The sequence below is a fragment of the Choristoneura fumiferana genome, chromosome 29 (genome assembly GCF_025370935.1).
Source record: "Choristoneura fumiferana chromosome 29, NRCan_CFum_1, whole genome shotgun sequence".
Classification (NCBI taxonomy): Eukaryota; Metazoa; Arthropoda; class Insecta; order Lepidoptera; family Tortricidae; genus Choristoneura; species Choristoneura fumiferana.
The window spans coordinates 7960730-7985614 of NC_133500.1; the positions used below are offsets into that span (position 1 = coordinate 7960730).

Sequence of the window (24885 nt, forward strand, 5' to 3'; positions counted from 1 at the left end):
GTATATATATATTTTTGCTTTATTAGCTACATTCATTCTTAGTGTTAATTGTTTCTTTAAAAAGTATGTGAGGGCTCATGATTAGGTATAGACAAGCCCAGTTGTGGAAGAGTGTAAGGTAAATAAGCTGGAGCAAATTTTCACTACCGTTTGCCAAGTAGTTGCCGACTGTACATGAAATAAAAAATTGATCATGCAACTCTTCTGCTTATAGTACACCGACTGATCACATGATAACAATAAACCGAAAAAAAACTGCCAGCACTTTCAGAAAGACCATCATTGCCAAGAAGAATGCACCAGTATTTTCAAGAAACTAAAATAAAAAGAATTAGGTACATACAAAATACATAAATGACAGTATAAAATTAACAAAAAAATTGTGTGCAACTGAAACACGTTTTTTTGCCAAAACCGAAGGTTCGGTTCTGATAATAGTTTCGGCCGAAATCGAAACCAAATCTTTTATAAACATGATTAAAACGTTGAATAAAAGAATGACAGTGGGTTTTTTTTTATTCAACTGGATGGCAAACGAGCAAGCGGGTCTCCTGATGGTAAGAGATCACCACCGCCCATAGACACCTGCAACACCAGGGGGATTGCAGATGCGTTGCCAACCTAGAGGCCTAAGATGGGATACCGCAAGTACCAGTAATTTCGTCAGCTGTCTTACTCTCCATGCCGAAACGCAACAGTGCAAACACTGCTACTTCACGGCAGGATTAGCAAGCAAGATGGTGGTAGCAATCCGGGCAAACCTTGCACAAGGTCCTACCACCGGCTGTCGTTTTTTCCAGACATGAAAATTGCTGGCCTAATAATTACAGGGTTCTACGTTTCACTTTCCTTATCAAATTGTGGTATATTTGTCATAGTGACACAATGAATGAAAAAAAGCTTGCATATTCTCTATTTTGTTAAAACCGAACGCAATGTGGCCCTGATTTTATTATTCATTGATATATTTAATCTATAAATTACTTACTAGTTTCCTTATCTTCAATGCAGGCTTATAGATTACTGTACTTTGCCCAGTCACTGACCTTAATTTGATCTTTTGATAGTTAAACATCTATGAGGATGTCATTTATTTACGACATTCCTTTTCCTGTTATTTTTTCTTGTTATTTAGTATTTAGTTAGATTTTTCCTTATAAATATTGATAAGCAACCAATTAGAATAAATGATTTGGCAAACTGTTGACTAAATAAAATACCTACAGTTTTGTATAGATGAATTATGTAATCAGGTTCTTGACATTAGAAAAAGGGTTTGAAATTATTATTATTATTATTTTTTGTATTTTTTTTATTTAATTGTATAATATAGTTTTTAAGCATTTTATTTGTAATTATATTAAATAAATAAAAAATAAATAAATATCACGGGACAATTCACACCAATTGACCTAGTCCCAAAGTAAGCTTATCAAAGCTTGTGTTATGGGTACTAAGCAACGGATAAATATAATTATATAGATAGATACATACTTAAATACATATTAAACACCCAAGACCCGAGAACAAACATTCGTATTTTTCATACAAATATCTGCCCCGACACGGGAATCGAACCCGGGACCTCAAGCTTCGTAGTCAGGTTCTCTAACCACTAGGCCATCTGGTCGTCTAAATATATATATATAATATAATATATATATATATATAATATGTATATTATTATGAAAAAATGACTTTCTGCCAAGTTTCTTGCGGCGCATTCTTCATGATGGTCTTTCCGGAAGCGCTGGTAGTTTAAAAAATGACGTGTAAAAGTGCCCATTGCGGCCTATTTACTGAATAAATCATTTGAATTTGAATTTTGAATTTGGGTACTTAAACAATCTTGACAAGTATTTTTATTGAAAAACGTTTTTAAAAATACAGTAACTGTCTTATGATACCAAAAGCATGTAAATGATTATGTCCTTGCTAATTGTTACTATTTTCTGTGACTAATTTTTCAAAATTGTTTTTCAATAAAAAGACATGTCAAGATCACTCACCTTCTTTCTAATGCTAAAAAAAACGAAGTATATGTTAGTCGGAGGTAGCATAGTTTTCTATTTTCTTGAAAAAAAAAATTTAAATGGTTTTTAGATCTACATAGAAGCTATTTTTTTATTACTCCTAGAATTTAAACTTACACATGGAATAATGATGGCTTTTGTAAAATATCAACAGGAAAGGACATTCTTTGGTAGGGGTGAAGCAAAACCAATCATAATTATTTAGTATATTTATCTATTTTTTTATCATTGCACTTTATCTTTTCATCTTTAGGTAATTATCCAATTCAGTGGCGTGGTTCCGTAACAAATTGGTTTCTAATGAGTTGCCTATCGATTTTTTTTATGTGATCTCATTGATTGTGCACACTCTGTGACTACATCCAGGGACAATCAATTTCTGGTAAGAGTGTAGAAAAGGAGTGCCTTAAAAGTTAATTCACCCACATAAGTAATCTTCTCTCACTTCCCTGATAACCTAACGGAAAGTTGACTCCACGCTACTTCTGTGCAAAAACCGACGTACCTAGTCTCTTCGGGATCCTTTCGACTGTCATAATTTTATAAGTTATAATGTAATGTTTGTTGTAGCCATAAAACAAAACCCGTTGAAACTGTACATTTTTCATAAATTTTTAAATGGTCATCCTGTAGAACTCTATAGGTTAGGTTAGGTTTGTTTTATAATACTTAATTCTGAAAAATAAATGTATTTACGATATGGTTTCACGGGATACTTGTTATAGCCTAAATTGAATAAAGATATTTTGACTTTGACTTTGACTTTGATACCCCGTAAAAGTAACAAATTTGGAGTTGAAATAAAAAATACAAAAAGACTCCAAAAAACCAATCATAAATAAATGGTTTCAGAGAAAAAAAGAGTTATGTCAAACATTATATTATGACTAACAATTTTCTACCAGTCGATATAGACCCAGTCTCTTCATCGCCGCCAAAGCCCAATTCGCACAAACATTTACTCTCACTGTTTGCCACAAACCATCAATTACCTACGTTCGTGTTAAGACATCACGCCACGCGCGGGGGGCTACTACGAAAATCGAAGTTCGCATCGTACCGTCCCTCTCGCTCTCGTATTAAATAGTATAAGTGTCAGAGGGACCGCACGACACGAACTTCAAGTTTCGAGTTTCGTAGTAGCCCTGCAGCTGCGAAAATAGTAGCGTGTGGGTGTGGCCAGGGGCACGCTAGCGAAACGTCACCGGTTGAATGCAAAACAAACTCAAGGACGCACATATAAGGTGTATTGACTCAATACTATTGAGGTAAACGTTCTAATATTATGAATACGAAAGTTTGTAAGTATGAATGTTGTTTGTGACTCCTTACCGCGACAACGACGGATTTGGATTAAAGCTACCTTTCCAACAATAATATGCAACAACAGGAATGTGTTCGTCACTAACCAATAGAAACGCTTCATTTACACATCCTCGCACAGCACATCTCTGGTGGACACAGGCCCTATACTACGAAGTGCTAAATTCGAACTTCGTATCGTGCCGTCCCGCTGTCGCTAATTATTTATACCAGAGTGAGAGGGACGGTACGATGCGAACTTCGATTTTCGAATTTCGTAGTAGCCCCCAGCTGAGCGGAGCAAGGCGAGGTAAATGAAGCACTTCCATTGGTCAAGGGAAACACAGTCCTCGCACATTATTGGTGGAAATGCTGTTTAACCTTTTCGCCGCCACGTCAAATACAAAAGACATCACCATACATCATATACCTCATATAAAAATATATATACCTCGTTGAGTTTCTTGCCGGATTCTTCTCAGCAGAGGTTTTTCCGAACCGGTGGTAGATTTTTTTTGACATTCATAAGTGCTTGTTATATATACAGGGTGTCCAGAAGTACCACGTCACAGTGACACCAGAGGTAGGCCAGCTCAAGAGGAACCTAACCAACCTAACATGACCCCAGTAAAAGTTGCACGGTTTTCGAGTTATTACCGAAATAAAGATGAATGAAAGATAAACCTGTTTTTAACCACCCACGCAAAAAGAAGGGGTGTTATAAGTTTGACCGCTATGTCTGTCTGTCTGTCTGTGGTACCGTAGCTCCTAAACCGATTTGAATGCGTTTTTATTATTATTTGAAATCAGGTTTTCTAGCGATGGTTCTAAGACATATTCTATCAAAATCGTTTCAGCCGCTTTTGAAATATTGAACTTTGAAGTGACAAAGTTCGGGATTTTCCAACTTTTTTTTGGTTAGGTTATATCCGTTCTTTAGGATCCGGTCCTAGCCTTGAAAAGGGAGACAAATATTAATATTTAACCTTCGTGCATTTGGCAAAATAATTGTATCAGATAATAGATGAGCTATCGCTATACACAGCATTTTTGTACCACTTAGCAGGAACTGCTTTCGGAGTTCCAGTTTTAAGTTGGTTCGATAGGGCTTCGCTAAAGTGATAAGAATGTCTAATGTTCTTGGAGTAAGATACATGTGTCATACCATTTCTGAATCTGCATAACATGTCTAATTTATTGGCGTTATTTATTTGTTTTGGTTTCTAATAAAAAAAAATCATGGCAGATGGTTAAAGTTGAAATTCATGTTTTTGAGACAACTTAAATCAAGATTAATTAAGTTTTTTTCAGCATTTTACGGTAGTTACTGACAAAATAACACACTACATTTCTGAAGTAACTAGTCACGATTCGATACACATAAAAAACTGTTATTAAAAGCTTTCCAAGTCGATGCTGGTACTAAAAATGTCAAGACAAAGGGGAGTATCCCCAAAAATCTTTATTTCGGTAATAACTCGAAAACCGTGCAACTTTTACTGGGGTCATGTTAGGTTGGTTAGGTTCCTCTTGAGCTGGCCTACCTCTGGTGTCACTGTGACGTGGTACTTCTGGGACACCCTGTATAGCCTAAATTGAATAAAGATATTTTGACTTTTGACTTTGACATATATTGCAATGCCTAAAATTGAACCTTAACACAATTGAACGAAGGTTGCTTTTGCATTGAAGTAATGGATGTTATATGTCGTTGGCGTGGAGCCTGCGGTGCGTATATATATATGAGTCGTTGGCGTCGAAAAGGTTTAATTTGTTATGCAGATAGCTGGGCATCGCGATAAAATCTCGAAATCTCATCCGCTGAGTATAGTCTAAAAATTTGGTAGTTGTTTATAATGCAACGTAAAAATACCATGCAATTTGTGGGAATTCCCACCCCACAGGAATTTAGTGAAGTCTAGGAATTTCAATTCAACTGCTGGTTCTAGAGATTAACGCGAGTGATACCGCGGGTAAACACTAGTAATAGAAATAGGTAGTTCAAGAAACTAAAAACACGCTTTAATAGTAAACCAGTATGACTGCTCCATCATCAGACCCAAGATGCTATTTTTAAGTTAAGTTTAGACTTCACTACGATATACTCGGTACACTCAAGTGTATACGCGAAGCGTCTCTATTTATATGACCGTGGGTGACACGAGTAGGTGCACACAGATACACTTCGTATATATACATATACTGAGTGTACGGTCAATTACTTTAACCTTGTCAAAGGAAAAAACATTACGGTTTTTCTTGTTAATTAATGCGATGTCACTATAACGTTTACTGTGAAATGGTTCCGTGGCGGGTCAGAGATTAAAGTCCTTGAACGTTTCGTGTAAAGTGTCGCAGTCTGTTTGAGCCCTTAGTCAGAGTACACCTTAAGACTAGTCTAACAAGCCAAAACACGGCTAACGGCTAAGCTACGTAATTCTGTCTGAGTTCCAGTGCCCAACTTCAAAAATCTAATTATTGTAAAATTATTAAGTATGAGACTCTCGTCAAAAGCCGTTTATTTTGTGCCCCGCACTTGTACAGTCAAGCGCAAAGATATCGACACGGCCAAAGTTACAAAAATATGTATACACGACACGACTTTATGCACTGAACATTAAGGCCGTGTATACATATTTTTGCAACTTTGGCCGTGTCGATATATTTGCCCTTGACTGTATACGGGACTAAAATTCTTAAACTACTCAATACTTTTTTTAAATAAAATCATGCTTGAGTAAACAAGTGAAGGTCATTGCATGTAGGTATTGTACCAACCGACGTGTGCAGCGCAGCCCGATTTTTCTATTTTTAAAATTGTGAGAAAAACTACATTCCTGAGATTAGATTGTTTCTGTGTGAAATTAGTGCAACTCGCGTTATCACTAGACTAGTGTCCTAACTGTTCGAGCGTTAAATTGAAGTGTTAGTTTACTTTAGGTTCGGCAGAAAAGTTTCCCTAAACTAGGATTTAAACCGAAACTGGCTTCGTAGTAGAGATGGGTAAATCCGGATCTGAAGATTCAAGAGTCAGATCTTTAAGCGGATCCGAATCCCTTATCGGCTCCTTTCAAATCTTGTAGACTCCAACCAACCTATAGGATTGAGAGGCCCGCGATCGGCGATTCAGCCTTTCGTTCAATCACATCGAATCGAATGTGTTCGGCGGGCGCGGATCCGGTGCGCATAGTGACTGACAGATTCACAAGTCATGATGACGAATCAGTACTTCTGTACCTCTGCACCAAACCAATTCGGACGGGATCGGATCGGACGAAATCAAATCCTTAGCCTTCACTTGATTATCACTTTGAAGAACCGGATTCAATAAAAGAGTCGGAGACGATAAGCGGAGTCGGTTCTAATATCAGAGCTGGATTTCTAGAATTAGATCACTTCACGGAGTCGAGATTATCCACGTCTAATTCTCGACTCGCGGATGGCGGAGCTACTCCACTATGCCAATTCTCCCGAACGCTGCACTAACCCAGTATCGCACTCGGCCGTAGATTTATCAGGTCTGCTGAAACCAAAAGTCCAATTGACAGATCTGTTCACTCACGAAGGCGCGCCCCTCCACAGCTAATTATCAATGTGCACCAGTAAACCTCGGTCTTACTCTCAGTGTGCGTGACTGACGGTACGCTTGCAACTGAGGAGTGAGGACCATATTCGAGCTACGCACACATAATTGTTGTCGTGCGCATATGTTTAAAACTACAATTATAAAATGTGTAGGGTCGCGCCTTCGTGAGTGAACAGATCTGTACCTAAAGCGGAAACTCGCTGAAGCGAGAACCGATAGTTGGACACTAAGGGCATTGATGAGTGTCATAAGTCTTTAGTGCCACAAGCGAAGCATTACGACTATGTGCCCAGGTCCCTACTTCATTGATAATCTATTTTAGGACACACACATTAGCCAATTAGTAATCATGCGACCAGACAGCAGGTCGCTTTTATTTTATGCCCTATTAGAAATTAGTTAGTGCTTTCTGATTTATCCTAACAGTTTTATAGTGAAACAACGTAATTATGAAGAGGGTATCTTCAAAAAAATTTTGGAAGCGACGAACGAGCAAGAGCATATTGGGTGAGCCTGGTTATGTAATAATTGATCCGTTTGTTTTTTCGTGATTTATTTCTGTGATAATGGTAACATTGGATATTTGATCGGTTAGAAAGGTCTTATTTGCTATGGGATGTAGATCGTGATTACCTTTGATGATCTCTCGATATTTCCATGCATTAATGGCATGTTCATGCGCATAGGCTGCCTTTCGACTTCTTCGTATCGTTCCTATATGACCCGGTGTTAACGTTCTCCTTAATTTGGTTGAAGTAATTTAATCTCAGTCTTCCTGTTCCTGTCCTGCCTCAAATTTTCCCTCCAAAATGCACTACAGCCTATATGCGTCCCACTGCTGGACACAGGCCTAGGGCTTAGGCCGCACTTCCCACTCGGGCCCAGTGCGGATTGGGAACTTCACACACACCATTGAATTGCTTCGCAGGAGTTGCAGGTTTCGCACATGAATTTCTAAAAACTCAGAGGTGCAACCCGGGGTGTGAACACACGATCCTCTGCTTGAAAGGCGATAGGTCAAACCACTAGGCCGCCACGGCTTTTTAGTCCCATCCACCCTCCAAAATACTGATTTAAAATACTATGGAGTCAACACAGACTTCGATCTATACTTGGTTTGGATAGGTATTTAACTAAATGTAAACTAACTTTAACTGCCAGGTTTGGCACATTCAAGGATTTTAAACATTTTACTTATCTATCATTGTAATACAAACTAGACTAGTGTATATCAATACAGAAATGTAAATGTTAAGATAGTTTAATGGGGGAATTTCAATATTTAAGACATCAATTGACGTTGTTTTGTTTATATTTAGTATCAATTTCGTTATTTACCTATCCAAACCAAGTATAGATCTATTTATATCTACGGTCTGTGTTGTTCTATCATCTACTTCCTCTTTGATAAATTTTGTTAAGCGAGTTTAGAGTTGCAAGAAAATCGTGCAAGTTGCATTACATTGCGGGGCCGTAAAGCCAACGAGTTTGTAGTGGTCAATCGAGCGCCGCAATGTAATGCAACTTGCACGATTTTTCTTGCAAATCTAAACTCGGCTTTAGACGGTGTTTTGCACAAGTTCCAACTGATAATCTTTGTGTTTTACTATATTTTTATTGTTATCAACTCGGTCCGAAGTCTGTCAGGTTAAGTAACTGCGATGTTAAATTAGTGTGTCAAATTCCAATGTCTATATTAGTCTCTCTAAAGCGATCTCACGTTGTTTCGTTGATGATTTCACTTTTGTTACATTTCCATCCGTATTGCAACATGATTTTTTCCACTTTGACACATTAAGTATTTATATCAGTAGATGTAGCTGATGGAGTTTCCACTATAAATAGCCATAAATTCCCCAACAATATATGAATTTTAGCATACTGTTGCCAAATTACACGATATCGTATATTAATACGCGACTAATCTCTAAACACGTCATCAGGTTGATAACAGAAATGGGTGTGAACTGTCGCGCCTCCTCAGTACGAATGGACGTTTGCGCGGGAACGCACGTTTCTGATTTAAAATTCGCGCGCTTTTTTAAATTGTTTTTAATTTTGCGGCCAGTGTGATTGATTGAATAAAAATGGATGATGGTAGGTTGAAAAAATCTATAGATACTATAGATAAGAAGATTGGGGAATTTCTTACGTTGTTATTTTCGTTTCATTATTTTAAGTTAGTATTAAAATATGGTGTATTTTTTTATTTCACTTAGGTAATTGTATAAGCCATTCATTTGTAGTTACAAAATTCATATTCAATTTATTTTACTTGAACTTTGTACAGGTTTTATATGTATAGGTGTAGTAGGTATATATGGTAGGTAAATAAAAATGTGGCTTATTTGTTTTTATTTCTTACTGAACTGGTGGTAATATTTTATGACCTCCAAAAAGTGCATAAGAAAAGTGCTTTTTCCTAAAAAAAAATATAATACGTGTTTTCTTGGGTAAAAAGAAATATTAAATAACATTGCGTTGATAATTATATTACTTGAAATTTTTGACACCGAGTTTGGAAAAAAAAAAACTGAATTTCGAACTTTTACTTACTTTGCTAGTTATTCATTATCGCTTAACATTTTTATTCGGAATAAATCTCTCTTGTCCTATGTCGGTATCGCCATTGTTATTTGTTATGGTCATGTCTACTCTGAAGGAATGATAACTCATTGCAATAATTATAAAAACATTTTATGTTGTAAAATATTGTAGAGCTACATATATATACAAACATGTATACAAACCAATCAGGAAACGGTTCTCTGCCGTTTGGGCAAAATATTTTTCGCATATTATGTTTCATTTCCCAAGTATCAAATTTCTCCGAAACCATATTATTTTCGAAACTTTCATAAAACAAACCTAACCTAACCTACTGTGCTCTATAAAACCATAAGAAATTACGAGATTCTGAGAAAAAAATTTGGTTTCGGAGAAATTTGTTACTTACTTGGAAATTAAACATTTGGGGAAAAAATGTGCGAAACGGCAGTACACGTCAGGAAACATTATTAATAATAATAATTTATTTATTTGCATCGAATATGCATTTATATTTTATATTTTACGTGGGTGGGGGTTCACAAAGTTGGAGAACTTAATGATGTGATGATAGTTAAAATTTGTATAAAAGTATTCCGTTGTGACTCTAAAATTAACAATATAATTTTATATGACTAATGTTCGTGTCGTAATGGAACTTTTTTTTACTCCGCCGTTTTGTGTGGTAAAAAATCCGATTTGCCGTAGTCCAACTTTTTGATCTCCACCCAAATAAATAATACAAATAGTCTTTTACATCACAATTCATTAAAAATGGCGTAGAGAAGAAATTTAACTCGTAAAATAAAATATGTGTCCGCATCGTATTATTTTATTTCTTAATAGTTAGCACAGTAAAGATTATTATGATTATTATGTCTGATTGTCATATAGTAAAGATTATAATGTCAAACGGTAATAGTTTATCATGCTAGATTATATGTTAATCGCTCGAGATAAGCCAGTGCTTAGAATATAATAAACTATGTCATTAAATGAAATTTTCCATAAGAAATTTTAGGTTGGCATTATCTTTTCTTAAACGTGTGGAGATAATTAAAATACATAGGGCCGGTGAAGCCCCGTCTTTGTTTCATTGAACAAAATAGACAGAGAGGGCCTCGTAGATATCTGTTACATAACGTAACAACAGGGCTACTACGAAACTCGAAGTTCGTCTCGTCTCGTCTCTGACACTTATACTATTTAATACGAGAGCGAGAGGGACGGTACGATACGAACTTCGAGTTTCGTAGTAGCCCTGCTGGAACTTAATTGGAAGTAGTGATACGGGATTTGTGTTTTTCTTGCTTCTGCCTTTTGTTTGAGTTACGGTCTTACGGTCATATGATATTGTACAGTCGATGAAACTAAATCGCGTCGGATGGGACCTTTTCATAATTAATTTCACTGATTTCTTTGGCAGATGTATGGAATGTCAATATGACATCAATAGCACGAAGTTTCCACCCTGGTACGCGATTTAGTGTCTTTGACTGTACATAGATTAAATGATTTGTTTTTATTAACAGAACGTTTGCTCAACGAAATTCAAGATAAAAAAAAACAAATATCCCATTCGGCGCTCCTGAAAACTTGGTTTAAAATCTTACAATCAATTTTTCATATTTGGGTGTTATTATCGTATTAATTAATGTATTAACATACCACGTCTAATATTATAAACATTGACTGCAACAATCCTATTAATTACGGATTAGAGCTTTTAATTATTTTTTTTTACCATAAAATAAACTAAACTTCTGCATTTATACAAGTGCTAATAAATACGGCCCGGTACGACGATACAACTGCGTTTTTGTATTCATTGCGTGCGTGTCAGGTAAAGACTGCGGTGAGCGCCCCGGCCGCGCATTGGACAGGAAACGGTCGCCGCGCCGCCGGTAGCGCGTGGCATGCTAGTGGTGTAACTATAAAAAAAATTTTTTTTCACATACCTATTTGAAATAAAACAAAAAAATACTTGACACCCATGTTTTTTTTTCTTAATTAGTTTCTTTTTTCTAAATTAGTGTTTCTTTACGAAAGATCTAGATCTACAAAAGAAGAGTAGCTGCTTGTATTAAGCTGAAAAATTTGATTGTTTGTAAAACAATAATTTTAATAGGTACATCCGCTTAGAGATCCACCTCACGCTATGTACAAGGTACGGATAGGCTGGACAAGAGATCCCCGTTTGTAGGTAAATGTAGAATTGTTCTAAGTATTTTTTAAATATTTATCATGAAAAAGATAGTAGTTTCAAATTATGACTTAAAAATATTAATTATGAACTCTGAGCTCAGAGTGAACAATAACAATCAAATCAAAATTAATTTTTGTCGTTTTAAACATGAAACTACCCGTTACAATATCATTTAATTTTTGTCGTGTTGAAAAAAAAACAACAAAAAAACCGTTTTTTTTCCTCAGAGAAAAAACGTTTGTTTTTTTACAACACTAAGTCGTGCCAAATTGTGACGGGGTGGCAAATTAAGACCAGTCAGTATAGGCAAGTCTGAAACTATAAGACTTACAAAAGATCTGTTCTTACGAACAATTGAAGGAAACGAGAGTAGCAGTATAATGTGTTAACAGTATGCGACACACGACATGAAGTAATGACAGTAGACAAAGCAGAATAACAGAACAATATTCAAAATACAAATACACACATATCAAAAATGGCCAGGATGTTTAATATTAAAATATAAACAAGAAGGTTTAACACCCCCGTAATATAAACACCCTGTATATATACAATATATACAAGTAGACATATCAAAAATCTAAACTATACACTAACTTAACACTAACTAACACAAACATAAGAAAAATAACACCCTATATATACAATATATTACACCTACTTAAGACTAACTGTACACACAAAAATAATAAACCTACTATGAAAGCCTAATCTAACTTAAACCTAACTGATTGGCGCACTTGCAGTGCTTGAGCTTTGCCAAAGGTTTAGTAAGAATATCGGCGATCATGTCATTCGTATGAATGTATTTGAGATGTAGGTCGTGGTGTGTCAGTGTGTCTCGTATGAAGTGGTGTTTGATGTCGATATGTTTTGTGCGTGCGTGATAAGTGTTATTGTGTGCAAGTTTAATGGAACTTTGATTGTCTGTGTGTATGATTATGGGATGAGTCATACTTCCGATATGAGTGACTTTAAGTAAATAGCTTCCTTGCAGGCTTCTGCGAGAGCCATGTACTCTGCCTCTGTGGTAGATAACGCAACAGTGTGCTGTTTTCGCGCTCCCAGGAGACAGGTGCTCCACTCATGAGGAATAAGTAACCGGTAAAGGATCGCCTATCTAATACGTTGCTCCATAGTCTGCGTCTACGTAACCTACTGGGTAGTTCTGGCCTTTAGTGAAGTGTAGTTTGAGGTCTTTGGTACCTTTGAGGTAACGAAGGACCCTCTTAGCGGCTTTCCAGTGTCATAACCAATTGAAGGAAACGAGAGTAGCAGGGTAAAAACGAGTATAATGTGTTAACAGTATGCGACACACGACATGAAGTAATGACAGTAGACAAAGCAGAATAACAGAACAATATTCAAAATACAAAATACACACATATCAAAAATGGCCAGGGTGTTTAATATTAAAAATATAAACAAGAAGGTTTAACACGAACTAGTTATGTCATCGATTTTAGTGACAGGAGAAACTGTTTTAGACTGGCCAATGGCACTAGGGTAGACGGGGACAACTGAAACGATTTGGCTTTAATCGCCTGTAACTTTTTATTTTTATGGTTGGAAAGACGTAGACCTAAATTATTTTAAGCTTAGTTATCTGGTTCCTAAATAAGATGAACTTGAAAGGTCTATCACCCATAGTTATTTGACCATAACGTAATAAAGACATTGGGGCAGAGTGGTTCAATTGACCACACATGACTGACAATTGAAACACTATGTGGGGTCAATTGAAACACCCTAATATCTTCGGCACAATTAAAGTAATTTTATCTGTTACAATCTTTTTCATCGCTACCATAGTATACAATGAGCTCATCAAAATTCCACATGCGTAAAATAAATATTTTACAATTTATGACCTTCTGAACATCTCGATTAAAAAAACGCGCATAAAAAAAAAGTATAGGACTTTTAGCTGTCTTTGTTGCTGCTACCTTATACATTTAACTTAATCGAAGTAGTTATGATTCAATAGTAAACAAAACAATACAGAATTAAAGTGGAAAAAGCAAGTTCATTTTTCATATAAAAGTGCTTGTTTCAATTATAACAATGTTTCAATCATAACCACTCCGTATACTTAGTATAGATAGGTACGTCCGTACCCTGTAACAACGAGTGCTGTAAAGAACCCGTAACGTCGGGATGCAAAATTAAAATAATAGACTCAAGATATTCAGTTTAAATTGTTTTATTTATAAAAATATTTAAGAGGTATATGGCCAAGATGAAATAAAAATGTTCTTGAACTTTTTCTGATATATTTTAAGAGCGTTTATACCTGCTGAGCTGGCAACGTAGCATTTTTGTTAGTTTTTCTCGATTATTCCATAAAAATTTAATGAAAATTAAAAATGTGGTCTGTTAGAACTGTTATTAATATATAAGTTAATGTGTCTACTCCAATAATTATTCGTGATAGACTTTTATATTCTTAATAAACGAAAAAATGTTTATTAACGGTTCCTAAAGAAAATAAAAGCCTATCACGAATCATTATTGCAGCAGACACATTATATATTAACAACAGTTTTATCAGAATACATTTTTAATTTTAATTAAATTTTTACAGAATAATCGAAAAAAACTAACAAAAATGCAACGTTGCCAGCTCAGCAGGTATAAACGCTCTTAACAATAACCAACCATCTCTATTAATAATTGTAGGTACTTTACCTACTAATAGTCAGTCTCGTGAAAATACTGAAGTATGTGTAGTTTATACCTAACTTGAATTTGAAAAAGGAATATTATTAATTGCACATCAAATAAATAATTGCATATCAATTTATTCTCATCATTTATATACCTTTGTATGTACATCAATTAAATTATTTCAATACAAATAAACTAAATGTTTAGCAAAACTAGTAGGTACTGCAGATAATTCGAAAATATATCAACACAAACTATACAAAAATACTACAATCACATCAAAAATACTGACTGCATAGCAAAAATACTGACTCCACAGCCCACCCGTCCCCCCCTCTATATACGCCTATAAGGAGCGTTAGGTACAATTGCGACCACAACGCGACGCGCAAGCCGAGCGAGCAAAGCGAGCGCGCCGCGGCAGCGGCCGGCGAAGCGCCAGAACCTTATTTATTTGGCCCCTACTAGTGCTGGTTATGTAAAAAGTATATACATGCTGAAAATAAATTGATAGGTAATTATATATTTGATGTGCAAAAATAGAAGCTATATTAAAAAAAAGTGTTACAAGGTTTTGTATTTTTTTTGTATTAAGTACGTAATATTTTGGGTGGATTATTTTGCTGTGCAATCCGTAATTTTGATTCAGTTTTTTTTTTTGGATAAAAGTTTTTTTTTTGATGTGCGTTTAATACTATCCTTTGAAAAATATATTAAAAAGTATTATTATTTAGCGGTTTTAATATTACTACTAAGTAAAATATTTTTAACTGGGTCACAAATAGCAGAAATGTTAGAAATGTTTGTGAACAGCATGTGCATCAAACACAGAACCTCCTTATATTTGAAATGGGTTACTTTTGGGGACGATTAAAACGCGTGGACGATAGAAACGTTTCAATCGTCCACAAGCAAGTTGTTTCTACCGTCCCCACATCACATTTTTTAATTCAAGGTCAAATATTTCTCATCAAAGACACTCTAAAGCTGATCCATAACAATCAAAACACGCGTTTATTCCCTACTATAACCCTCCAATAATTTAATCAGTCAAAATACAAGAGTAAACAAAGTTATAAGAAAACAAAGTAGATCACAAATAGTTACTTTTGACTGCGAAAAATTTCGATGGCTCCTCGACAAGTCCACGCCGCTCGGTCGCTCGAGCGCTATTGGTCGGGGATTCAGCCGTGGCCGACCGCGTGTTCTGAGTGTTGCGTCATACCCGTAGGTATTATAGTTTTCGAGAAATTTGACTTGTTTCAGTCATGACGTGTTTCTATTGTCCCCGGTCTACCCTACTGACCGATATAAAAGTATGTATGTATGTAAATACTTTATTGTACATAAAACACAAAAATAATACAAAAAGAAAACAACAAAACAAAAGAGTACAAAGTCGAACTTGTCCCTAAAAGGGATCTTTTCAAGCTAACCTAAACAGGAAAGGAAAACTTAAAGATAGGTGAACAGTAATTTATGCACAGTGAGAAGAAAGGCATAGGTATATAACATATAATTAAAAACACTTAATTAACAACAATTAGTGAGACATACATATATATATATATATATATATTGTTTATTCATAATTTTTGTTGTGTATATATATATATATATATATATACAGCAAAAATTATGAATAAACAATACATATAAAACATATAAATAAAAAATAAAAAGAATACGATTACCTACTTGCACAGTTTCTTCAATCTATCCCTGAGCCAAAAAAGTGCCATGCCAGTACGGTTTTCTAACCACTTAAAAACCCATATAGCTGTCTTAGTTGATGCTGGATTTCCCCCTATATGTTCATTCAGCGGATTTCTTTATTATAGCAGTTGAAACGATTTTCCTTAACCGCCGGCCAAGGCTAGATGTATCTAGTGTTACTTGTCTCAATAGCTCCATTTCCAGTCAAGCTGATGGATACTAGCTTAAGTGTGTGCGTGGATAGGTATATATGTACTCTGTAGTATAGGGAAATGTCGCTAGATAGGTTTACCATACCTCAGGATTTTTCCTGAGGTTTCAAGAACTATAGGATCCTGGCAGGATTGCGGCTTGATTTTAGTTTTTCAATAGTTTTTTTCGATTCCTTTCTATTTACGGTGTTTGTATTTTCACAGGTATTTTGTATTGTACAGTCACCAGCATTAATATCTGCCACAGCGGAGCGTGCAAAAATATCTGACACGTCCTTCCGGCCCTAGAAATAGAGTCGTATCAGATATTTATGCACGCTTGTTGTGTCAGATATTGGTGCTGGTGACTGTACCTATGACTAGCCCTACAATACGTAGTGCAAAACTCGAACTTCGTATCGTGCCGTCCGCTGATGCTTATAGTATTTAATACGTGAGTGAGAGGGACGGTACGATACGAACTTCAATTTTCGAATTTCCCTGCTCTATGGAAAGAAAAATGCGGCTTGCAAAGGTGTATCTTTAATGAGACATTCAATGATTCTAATAATTACGGCTGTTTTTTTTTTTGCCCATGTTCGAGCCATGTCTAGTCTATAGTAGGTATACTAGGTTTCTGGCGAACGTTTTCGGTTTCGTTGTAAAAAAAATTGAGGCTATTTCATAAAAATTGGCAAGTTGGCATAGTTTTTTTGAGTAGCAAGTGGCATGCGTCCAACTGATATAGTTTAAGTAACCGTTTTAGTTATTACTACAAACATGACTGTAATATACTGGGCGGCAAAAAATCTGGCCCTGAAATGTATGCAGAATCGGTAATTTTGTATGAAGGGTGGGCCAAATTTTGGGCCGCTGAGTATACTTCACTTAAGTTATTAAAAATAGTTATTTTATATTATCAACTTTTTCTTGTCACGGAGGACAAGTATTTTTTTTTAATATTTTTGTAATTGTATTTTGTTTTAATCATTTATTTGAAATATATTTTAAGTAGAACTGGAATTAAAGTTTAGCTTATTATTTTTTAATTTTTGCAATTCCGATTGTTTCCGATTTTTTACCCGACTGCCGGAAGGTTTATGTTTTTTCACTTCGCATTTGTAATAAAAATAGATTTCGTCTCAAGTAATATTAAAATGTTTCTAATAGGTATCGGCACAGAATAATTAAGGTATCGGCTAAAATCGCAATTAACAAATATGTTGCGTTATTGATTATTATTTAACCTTACTTTCAATTCAATTCAATTCTTGAAAGTATAGCTCCATCGATACTATCGATGATTCCGCCAATGTCGAGGTAACCTTACTTGAATATAATATTTAATGATTATTGTGTTTGCTATCACTGTCATTAAATTACCTCACGTTTTCAATATAGGTAGGTACAAAGTGCAACATGGCCAGTTGTTTAGGTATACCTAGTTAAGTAGTTAACTTCCAATGACTGTAACTCAGAACTTTGTGCTATACCTAGTTGTCAATAATAGTACATTACTGTCGTTTTAAAAGTTCAAAGTATTTTTTGACTAATAAAGATATTTTTATCTGCTTCATATGGGTAATAATATTAAAAAGGTTAGGAACCACTGGCTTAAAGCCGAGTTTAGACTTGCAAGAAATATCGGGCAAGTTGCATTACATTGCGGCGTTCGATTGGCCACTATAAACTCGTTGGCTTTACAGCCTCGCAATGTAATGCAACTTGCACGATTTTTCTTGCAAGTCTAAACTCGGCTTAAAACATGTAGCCTGTATTTATAGTATGGAGAGTCCACTGGGTCACTGTAGATCAGACGATCTCTAATTGAAGTCACATTCACAGTTGAAGGTTTTCTTTTTATTTGTCTAATACTCGTCTACTTGATTGTATTGGGATTGGTTTGATCTTGATGAACCATCAGCGAAATATATGGTCTGCTACCCTAAAGTTGATAACCGTTTGCATGTCATAAAACAATAATGCCAATAGACGTGTCTGTCAACTTTAGTTCGACTTTAGCGACATAGTCATTTGATAGGCACTTGTTTAAAAATTGATAGACCACTTATTTGGACCTCTAGATTAGGATAAATATGATGTCATTTGTTAAATACAGTGCATGACTATGTAGTCATGCAATTAAATATATAAAAAGGCCTGACTGGCAGACTGACTCATCAACGCACATCTCAAATCCTTGGTCCTAGAGAGTTGGTTTTTCCTGTCAATAAAAATCAAGGTGCGCCGCAAGAGAGAAGGTACTTTTAAGATGTACCTAAACAAGATAAAATTAAACGGGGCGGGGGTTTCGAAAAATACCTTACCCTCTCAATATTATCTATTTAATAATAATAATAAAAAATATGCACTGGAAATTTCCACATAATTTACTAGCTGATGAAATAAAACTAGAAATTACAAATTCTTGTACAGGAAACGTGTTTGAGGGTTTCTTACCTCAAAAAAGGAACCTTTTTTAGGATCACCTGCATGTCTGTCTGTGTGTCACGTCAGTTTTGAAGTTATTTAAGAAAATAGACGAAAATTTATCATCCCCCTCCCTTATCTCTGAAACTGCTGGGTTACATTTTATAGTAACTTAGGAAATCATTTCTATAAGAATAGTGATCACGGATCGGCAAGCGCAGCGTGACGGCTACCGATGACCTGGTTAAAGCCGCGGGCTCTCTGTACATGCAGGCCGCTTCCAACCGAAGCAACTGGACAATCCATATGTCCAACAGTGGACGTCCTGCGGCTGCATCTGATTATGATGATAGGAAATCAAAAATAATAAGTTGTATTAGTAGGTACTATGTTTATATCTTGATTCCTAAGTGTAATTGCAGCAAGCGGCTGGGGGTAGACTTAAAATTAATACCATATACTAAAGAAGCGGCCAAGTGCGAGTCGGACTCGCCCATAAAGGGTTCCGTAGCAGCAAATAACATGATATAAAAGTTTCCTTTACTTTACGATTTATGACGTATTAAAAAAAAACTACTTACTAGATCTCGTTCAAACCAGTTTTCGGTGGAAGTTTGCATGGTAATGAAAATCATATATTTTTTTTAGTTTTATCATTCTCTTATTTTAGAAGTTACAGGGGGGGGAACACACATTTTACCACTTTGGAAGTGTCTCTCGCGCGAACTATTCAAAAATACAAACTAAACTATTCAAAAATACAAACTGAGACATGGATGCACAGAAAAACCAGAAAAAGAGACCAGCGCTGTGAATCGAACCCAGGTCCTCAGCAATCCGTGCTGCGTGCTATAACCCTACACCACCGCTGGACAGGAATCTAGACACGAATTTTTCCTATGCATACATATCTCAGGTTGCTTTTTATCTACTACGCTAGTTAAGCAGCAGCACTAGCGGTCTCTTTTTCTGGTTTTTCTGTGCATCCATGTCTCAGTTTGTATTTTCGATATGGTTTCACGGGATACCCGTAAAAGTAACAACAGTTGAAATAATAAAATACAAAAAGACTCCAAAAAACCAATCACAAACTATTCAGTTTAGAAAAAAAAATGATATTAGAAACCTCAATATCATTTTTGAAGACCTATCCATAGATACCCCACATATGTTTGATGAAATTTTTTTTTGAGTTTCAGTTCTAAGTATTCTATTAGTTATATTTCTATTTTTGTGTGAAAATTGGAAAAAAAGTGGCTATGACATACGGACGGACAGACAGACAGAGACATGACGAATCCATAAGGGTTCGGTTTTTGCCTCTAGGCTACGGACCCTAAAAAGATTAAATCAACCGAAATTGTACAGTCGCCATCAGTTATTTCGGTGCAGCCAAGGTGATCAAAAATATCGGAGCATGAACTCTAATGCCTTGAGAATAGAGTGCATCATCATCATCATATCATCATGTCAGCCGAAAGACGTCCACTGCTGGACATAGGCCTCCCCCAAGGCTCTCCACTCAGACCGGTCTTGTGCTTTCCGCATCCACCGCGATCCCGCGGTCCTAAACAGGTCATCGCTCCATCATGTTGGAGGCCTACCGACAGCTGGTCTTCCGGTCCGCAGACGTTCAAGAACCTTTTGACCCCATCGGCTATCAGTCCTGCGAGCAATGTGCCCCGCCCACTGCCACTTCAGTTTCTTCGGGCTATGTCGGTATCCTTAGTTCTACTGCGGATATCATCATTTCTGATGCATATTGCCAAGGCAAATATCACTCATGTACTCAGACTTATAGTGATTTAATTATGTCTCTAGTTGGACAAACTCCTACAGGCCAATGAAAGTCGTTGCTGTGTTTGGACTTCTTATATTGAACTTTTTGCTCCTACTACAATTCTCATGCATACAAAAATTAACATCAAATAAATACATTCTAAAGCGAGAGTTAGCATGTTTTAAACGAGTACAGCACCATCTATCGAGACATAAAAAAACTAAATTACTTTAAACCTCTAAATAAATACGCATTAGACACTAGTCTTTACGTAACAGCATTCCTTTGTCGAAGATAAAGACGTAAATTAAACGATTATCAACTTAATACCCTTACAGTTAATGGGCAAATCTGTGTGTAAACATTACTTGGGTTATTTTTAAGATTATTTTGTATTCACGGATATAAGATAGGTTATCGTAATGACATTTCATTTGCGGTTTCTTTGAGTGAATGGAAAATTATATGGATACAAGGTATCGAGAAATCTGTTGTATTGTCACTACTTTGAAAAAATCTCGTCCAAAAATCCATTCAAACATTACTTCACACCAATTTTGAAATTTTTAGGCTGCGTTTCCACCAGAGATATGGATGGAGGTGGATGAGCAATGTGTCATGAACCAATAGAAACGCTTCATTTACCTATCTTCGCTCCGCCAAGCTGGCCCTATACTACGAAGTGTACAATTCAAACTTCCTATCTCGCTGTCCCGCTGACGCTTATATTGTTTAAGACGAGAGTGAAAGGGACGGCACGCACGATACGAACTTCAATTTTCGAATTTCGTTGTAGCCTCCTTGTTTCCACTTGAGCTGCGCTGAGAAAGGAGTCTGCCCATTATTTAGAATAAAATTTTCTTTATTTTTCAATGTCAGTGTTTTTTTTTCTATATCGAAAATACAAACTGAAATATAGATGCATAGAAAAACCAGAAAAATAAGACCAGCGCTGGGAATCGAACCCAGGTTCTCGGCATTCCGTGCCACGTGCTATACCACCACACCACCACTGGACAGTGATACAGACACGAATTTCTCCTAAAAAATGCAAAAAGATTCCAAAAAACAATCTTAATTTTTTTTCCATTGTTCTCAGGCGGTGACATGCCTGTCAAGGATTGTACCAAGCGGTCACTGGTCGGCGTCATTGATGACGGCACCAAAACAGTTCGGTTTGTGGTAAGTTAATAGTATAATCCCATCCACAAGAATATTTCTTCCTCATGTGGCTGACGTAGAAAAAATTCCGAAGAGGTTTCCCCAGTGTTGGCACCCCAGATATTTTTTTTTACCCTAACGCTACGCTAAATTAAACCCAAATTAGGCACTTTAATTTTTCTTATACCCTAAAAATATTTTTAAATAAAAACTAAGCAAATAAATGAAATTTATTGATAAACTAATAAGTAAACTACTACACCGTTTCGAAACATTCTTGGAATGCATCCATAATAGTCTTGGCTTCTATGTCATCTGCAGTAATTTACCCTAAAAAATACCCTCATCATCATCATCATCATCTTATGTCCTTTCCCGGGACGCAAACTATTTGTATACCGATTTTCATCTAAATCGGTTCAGCGGTTTAGACGTGATGAAGTAACAAACAAATAAACAAACAGACTTACAAACTTTCTCATTAATCATCATCCCAGCCTATATACGTCCCACTGCTGGGCACATGCCTCCTCTCAGAACAAGAGAGCTTGGGCCGTAGTTCCCACGCGGGCTCAGTCCGGATTGGGAACTTCACACGCACCATTGAATTGCTTCGCTGGTTTGTGCAGGTTTCCTCACGATGTTTTCCTTCACCGCAAAGCTCGCTGTAATTCCGCACATGAATTTCGAAAAACTCAAGGTGCGAGCCGGGGTTTGAACCCACGACCCTCTGCTTGAGAGGCGATAGGTCAAACCACTAGGCCACCACGGCTGTTTACGCTCCCCTATATCACATATTAATGCAGGTGATGGTCATCCGTAGATATACGAAGCGGAGCGCTCCGAGGAGTTGGCAGCGCACCAGCTCGACAAGACAGAAGTGCAGCCGCAGGAGGGATGGTCGGAACAGGATCCGCTGGAGATCATTCATCACATCAGACTATGCGCTGAGAAGGCCATTGACAAGTTGACCGAGAAAGGTGAGAATATGATATTTAAACACACACCTACAAAATCGGTCCTTTATGCATTTTACACAAAGCTGGAACTAGAATCCTGCAAAAACCAGATCCGGACCAGAGGATCCTACAAAACCGGGCAGCATGTGAACCCACAATTGGCGTGGCGCCGTAACAACCCGATTCCCGCCAGTTTGCTTAAATGTTTTTACATGATAACGCCAGTAATGACAAATATGTCAAAGATTATACACATAATCTTGTACACACCAACCGTGAGGTTTTGCATCTGATGACATACTTAACCCGCGCCAATCTCCAGTTTATCATTATTGTCAAAATTTAACCCGTCGACCGACCTAGGCACACCGTGTGTCTAACGCTGTCAGTGATCTCCGGGCGCTCTACGGGTTAAGTGTCATTCTTGTCTGTGAGTAATTGACACTTATCACTTTTGTCCGTCAGTCTTTTGGCCCTCCGAGATGCCTAACAAAATAATCACCCCCCGCCACTGGAACACACTTATCAGTTTTTGCTGGATCCGGCAAAACTTGACGCTGTGTGTACGGGCTCTAAGGCAAAAGGTTATGAGCCCTGTTTTAATATTACTATGTTTGTTTTTCAGGATATTCCAAGGATGACATTGTCACGTTGGGTATCACAAATCAGAGGGAGACGACTATTGCGTGGGACCGATACACGGGGGAGCCACTGCACCCGGCTATAGGTAAACTAACATACTTTTGTATCTTCCTTATCTGTTTACATAGTGTTCATACTTTACGTAGTTTCATGTCTGTCGCTCTGTATGTATGTCAGCTTAGATCTTTTAAACTTAGCAATGGATTTTAATGCGGTTTTCATGAATAGATAAAGTGATTTAAGAGGAAGGTTTAATTAGATAACTAAAAACATAAGAAGTCCCTACTGTCTTTTTTTAGTTAATACAAAAAATAACTATTAAAAATATATTGGTACGTTTTGCTTACTATTATGTATTTAAGTATGTTTATCCATAACACAAGCTAGCCAAAGGACTGAGATCAATTGATGTCAAGTATCCCGTGATAATGATTTTATTTTAAATCTAAATTTCCAGGATGGAACGACATACGAACAGACGCAACCGTGGACGCGATTCTCGCCAAGGTTCCCGACCGGAACAAGAACTATCTAAAGAACACATCCGGTCTCCCCATTAGCCCTTACTTCAGCGCTCTGAAGATGCGATGGTTGAAGGACAACGTGAAAACAGTGCGGCGAGCGAGCAGAGACAAGCGGCTTATGTTCGGGACTGTGGATTCATGGATAGTTTGGGTGAGGATCAGAACCCGGCTTTAGGCTTCCACCAGAGATGTGAAAGATACGCTACGAAACTATGTGACTGTTTCCATTAATGCTAAGCTGTGGAATATGCGCAGCCATGAGGTAGCTGTGCGAGGAAGATGTTTTACGTCGAGGGCGCTATTTAGAATCTAGAGGGTGGCGAGAGATTCAAAGTACGCCGCTCGAGCAAAATAATTATTTTTTAACCTTTTTCTTTTTCAGACCCTAACGGGCGGTCCGCAAGGTGGTTTGCATATAACAGACGTCACCAACGCTTCGCGAACCCTTCTCATGAACCTTGAGACCCTTAATTGGGACCCTATGTTGTGCAGGTAAGCTACAATTTAATATATCACCTATAGCAGCCTAAAGGCACAAAATGTCTAATCCATACTAATATTATAAATGCAAAAGTTAGTGTGTTTGTATGTGTGTCCGTCTTTCAATTTTAGATATAGATTTTGATGTCGTTTCGATAGTTCTTTGTATCTCTACCAGATAAATGAAACACTGTATTCGGCCATTTTCACAGAAAAGTGTCACAGAAAAATGAGACGGTTGAAAGTCTACCGAAGAGGAGCGCAGATTTTATGCAATTCTACTGGTGGATTTTTATCTCGCTCACCGTTCCGGTTTTCCTTTGCAGGTTATTCGGCATCCATCGGGATTCGCTGCCACAAATACGTAGCAGTTCTGAAGTGTATGGCGTCGTCAAAGACAGGTCTATATTGGATGGGATCAGAATATCTGGGGTAAGTTTGTCAACCGTTCGAGCAAAAGCGAATAGCAAAGCTCTGCCATGTCAACGTCAGTTCTCTTTATAGTTTGTCGCCATGACGGATCATAACATATTTATTAATAACAATATAACATAATATTTACATAGATAGTAACGATAGAGGTACAGTAGCCGGCAATAAAGATTGCACATCGGTCTTCGGAAAAAGACAATTGGCTGTTCACGACGATTTCCGAACA

General features: G+C 36.8%; 1 protein-coding gene and 1 pseudogene across 1 annotated transcript in view; both read left to right on the plus strand.

Annotated features, from left to right (window-relative positions):
* The first annotated feature begins 8902 nt into the window (after positions 1 to 8902).
* LOC141444354 (glycerol kinase 3-like) overlaps positions 8903 to 24885 on the plus strand; it is a 34814-nt gene continuing 18831 nt past the window's right edge. The window contains exons 1-7 of the mRNA XM_074109891.1: positions 8903 to 9018; positions 21561 to 21643; positions 22446 to 22602; positions 23207 to 23308; positions 23681 to 23898; positions 24130 to 24239; positions 24554 to 24659. Of these exons, the coding sequence (XP_073965992.1) occupies positions 9009 to 9018; positions 21561 to 21643; positions 22446 to 22602; positions 23207 to 23308; positions 23681 to 23898; positions 24130 to 24239; positions 24554 to 24659 (786 nt within the window). The 5' untranslated portion in view covers positions 8903 to 9008. The remainder of the gene's footprint in view (positions 9019 to 21560; positions 21644 to 22445; positions 22603 to 23206; positions 23309 to 23680; positions 23899 to 24129; positions 24240 to 24553; positions 24660 to 24885) is intronic.
* LOC141444034 (glycerol kinase-like) overlaps positions 24707 to 24885 on the plus strand; it is a 2470-nt pseudogene continuing 2291 nt past the window's right edge.